Source organism: Rhagoletis pomonella, unplaced genomic scaffold (assembly GCF_013731165.1).
Source record: "Rhagoletis pomonella isolate Grant_MI unplaced genomic scaffold, Rhpom_1.0 Rhpom_scaffold_04690, whole genome shotgun sequence".
Taxonomy (NCBI): domain Eukaryota; kingdom Metazoa; phylum Arthropoda; class Insecta; order Diptera; family Tephritidae; genus Rhagoletis; species Rhagoletis pomonella.
The window spans coordinates 5,737-9,450 of NW_023463239.1; the positions used below are offsets into that span (position 1 = coordinate 5,737).

General features: G+C 34.4%; 2 protein-coding genes across 2 annotated transcripts; one reads left to right on the forward strand and one right to left on the reverse strand.

The window, feature by feature from the left end:
• Positions 1-921: 921 nt before the first annotated feature.
• Positions 922-2,065, forward strand: LOC118754821 (protein ALP1-like). The gene is made up of 3 exons (XM_036489694.1): positions 922-945; positions 1,002-1,224; positions 1,281-2,065. Exons 1-3 carry the CDS (start codon positions 922-924, stop codon positions 2,063-2,065), a joined length of 1,032 nt encoding a protein of 343 aa, XP_036345587.1.
• A 288-nt stretch (positions 2,066-2,353) lies between these two features.
• On the reverse strand, positions 2,354-3,058 carry LOC118754819. Its single transcript, XM_036489693.1, has 3 exons — positions 3,020-3,058; positions 2,744-2,963; positions 2,354-2,673 (listed from the first exon to the last, which is right to left on the reverse strand). Exons 1-3 carry the CDS (start codon positions 3,038-3,040, stop codon positions 2,354-2,356), a joined length of 561 nt encoding a protein of 186 aa, XP_036345586.1. The 5' UTR covers positions 3,041-3,058.
• Positions 3,059-3,714: the final 656 nt, after the last annotated feature.

Genomic DNA, 3,714 nt, shown 5'->3' on the forward strand with positions numbered 1-3,714 from the left:
GTGGGAGTCCCACACTCGGGGAAGGTAGTATAGAGACTAGCGCCCCCGGCCAGTGCATAAAGCATTTCCCTCTCCTACGAAAAAAAAATATGTAAAAATTAAGTTGGTAGAGGGTGATTTTGATAACATTGAATAAACTCCAATTAAAATTTACAAAGATCGATCCATTTTAATCGGAAGATGAAATTAAATGCGTATTACAATTCGAATAAAGCTACATCACAATTTTATAATTGGAATAATTTAGATAAATTTTCAAATAATAAGTCAGTTTCACGCTAGCTCTTTTAAAGTAAATTTGTGCATATCATTTAGATATTTACTATTTGTATGTTCCACAGCATGCTTTCGATAAACATAGACTTCACATCACTGCGGTTGTTCTGGCTATTTCACACAATTAACAAGAAAATGGTACCTTATTCTTTTGCAAAATCATGCAATGAAAATAAAAATTACATAAACGGATGATCAAACTTGATATTATTTAATAAAAATGTAATTTTTCCAAAATATCGTTAAAAAAATCGATACATTTTCACACTCGTTTTGCTATATCGTAAACTAAGTCGAAACTACTTAAGGCGTGTTTGATTTGACCAGTTATATAAGCTATTAGCTTATTTTGTATGGAAGACCTAGCCAACATAATTATATTGGCTTGTGACAAGCTATCTTGGCTTGTATATTGAACTAGCGGCATTGCCAGTTGATTAATATTTTTCATTCACGGTAGTTGGATTATTCACACTTTATTGCCAAAAAAAAGTTGTCGTTCACGATATACACCATTTTGATAGATGAAAATGTAAACAAAAAAAAGATAGACAAAAATAGAGTATAAAAGAAACGCGTGTAAATTTTGTGCCTTCGACAAAATATGGATTAACCAAACATATACACAACTGGTGTAAGTTGAAAATGCCAAATTTAATTAAAGATGCAGTAAGTATTGTTTTATAATTAAACCAAACCAAGTTTGCATACTTTCCAATTTCTAGTTTTTCTGTAGTTCTTCCAGTATACATTACGCGGATGATGAAGAAATAATAGAAATACTAGCTGATGTAGCTGCTGAAGCTAGTTCATCGGGGGACGATTCTGAGGAAGAACAGGTAGAGCATCCAAAATTTGTCGGTTTCATCGACGTTATCGATGAGTATGCAGATGAGGATTTCAAGTCCCATTTTCGCCTGAATCGAAAAACAGTGGATTATTTAATAAGTAAGGGTTTCTTCCGTTTTACAAATTTTTACTGAAACAGTGTTATATTTCTAAAGCGAGGTATAATGAAAACGATCAAAATCACAGCCGTACAATGTCTGGAAAGCCCAAAATACCTGCAAAGACAATGATATATATGTACATATGGTACCTAAGCAACACCATAACCTACAGACAACTTGCTAACTTGTTTGGTGTAACGAAATCCACTGCATGGGCAATTGTTCGTCGCGTTGTTGCGTGGATCATTTCAATAGGATACGAGTTTATCACGTGGCCAACTGGAAAAGCAGTGGAAGATACCACGAGAAAGTTTTTGCAAAGAAAGAAAGTACCTGGTGTCATTGGTGCAATAGACTGCACACATATAACTATTAACGCACCAAAAAAAGATAAGCATATATATTTTGATCGAAAACGAAATTACAGCTTAGTTTTACAGGAAATTGTCGATGCCGATATGAAGTTCATTGATATTTATTGCGGCGAGCCTGGGTCCTACCATGACTTCAGAGTACTCAAGAGATCAGCGTCTTATAGGAAAGCAGAAAATAGTGTTGAAAATTTGTTTCCAAACTCTACATTTACTACGGTATTCAAAGATTATGGTTCACTAACAGAACAACAAATCAGATTAAACAAAATTCATTCGTCGGCAAGAATTGTTGTAGAAAACGCGTTCGGCTTACTCAAAGGTCGTTTTCGCAGACTTCTTAAGTTTACAGAGCATAAAGATTTATGCGCTGTAACACATTTGGTGGCGAGCGCATGTATTATGCATAATATAAATATATTAAAAAACGACGACACCTTCATGAAAGTGAAAGTGAAAGTGAAGTGAAAGTGTGGAATTAGAACCAGTCTCTGTGAGCGAAAGTGACATAATGAGTAATGAGTTATTTATTCAGCTATTAAGAGGAAATGTTTGAGCTTAAGCTTGAGTTGATTCAATTGTATTTTATTACAATCCATACATGTTTTGTTGAAAAAATAAACGGAATTCTATTTGAATAGTAGCCAAACTATATTTAATTTTTTTTATTTACTTTTTTGTCTTTTTTAATATTTAACCTTTTTCTTTTCTAATCATCTCCGCAGCAATGTTGTAGGAGTTTTAACTTTTCCTCCTCTATTTTAAGTTTTTTTCCTCCAACTCTAGCTGCAAATCACGCTTCTTCTCTAAATTTTGCAACATACGCTGAATATCTGCATGGAATTTTTCTTTCTCCTCACAGCTTCTTCTCTTCAGCTCAAGTTTATTTTCAAAGTAACGATCCCTGGCCGTTTTTCTAACACGTGTGCTCGCAGCGGGCGTACTCGGCTGTAAGTTGCGGCTTCGCGTTGGTGTGTTCAGCGACTGCGTGGAGGTACTCAGTTCTTGAAACTGACTTGAGGTGCTCGGTTCAGGGATTGGCGAAACCCTAGTTGAGTCTCTTAACAGCTCGATTGCTAATTTTAAAAGAAAAAAAAAATTCAGTTACAATTTTATATCACAGTACGAAAAAGTCTTTCAACTTACTACATGTTTCTATTAATGCCTCCTGAGGATCTGTTCCTATGTTAATGGTATGATTATTTACAACCAAACAACTCTCACCAAAAATTTCGTCCATTTCTGTCATATATGGTATAGTGCGAGGAGCAGTTCCTGTTTGCCTTTCATTGTCTTTGGCAGACTTGTAGGCTTTTAAAAGCGTACGCATTTTCGCAAAAAGTGCGTCTGTGGTAACCGTTGTATCCTAAAATACAAATATGTAGGTAATTTAATATTAAATTAAATATGCACAATTCTTACCACAAAACCTTGGAAAATCATATCTTCCAAAACATTTTGATATGCATATTTTTTTTTACGTGCATGAAGAAATTCTTTCTTCCTTTCCGCATAGCATTTGAGGAAAAGGAGCGTCTCCGCCCTCGTCCATACTTTTCTCTTGCTATAATTAAACAAAAAAAGTAATAATAATTCATTTATGAAAAATTATGAAAATAACCTTTTTCCCGTGTCAGTCATCGTTAAAGATTTTTCTAAATTGACAACTCATTAGAGATGTGTAACACAGCACAGTGCTGTGCTACTGTGCTGACATTCGTCAATTTGACGCACGCACAGGCGCAATTTTCGATTAAATTATATCACAGTCGCACACGTGGCACAATATTAAATTACATCCTGGGCAGTGTTTTTAGCACACTAGGCCATGATTCAACAACTACAGGTTGTATCAATCGTACAAAAACAACATTTACCGTTGGTATGAACTCGTTGTGTCAACTACAGCTTCTTTATGTATTCATATTCGTATGTATATGTATACTCTGCATACCAGGATTTCAGAGTATTCTGAATGGTTTCAGATTTTTTTTAAAGAATTTTCTTTAAGAAATCGTACAGAAATTTTGTTACCAGTTCTTGTCAACCGCTTCATATGTTTTTCTTTAAAGATTCCTAAAAGATCTAAACCTTTTCTACTTGATATAAATTTCATT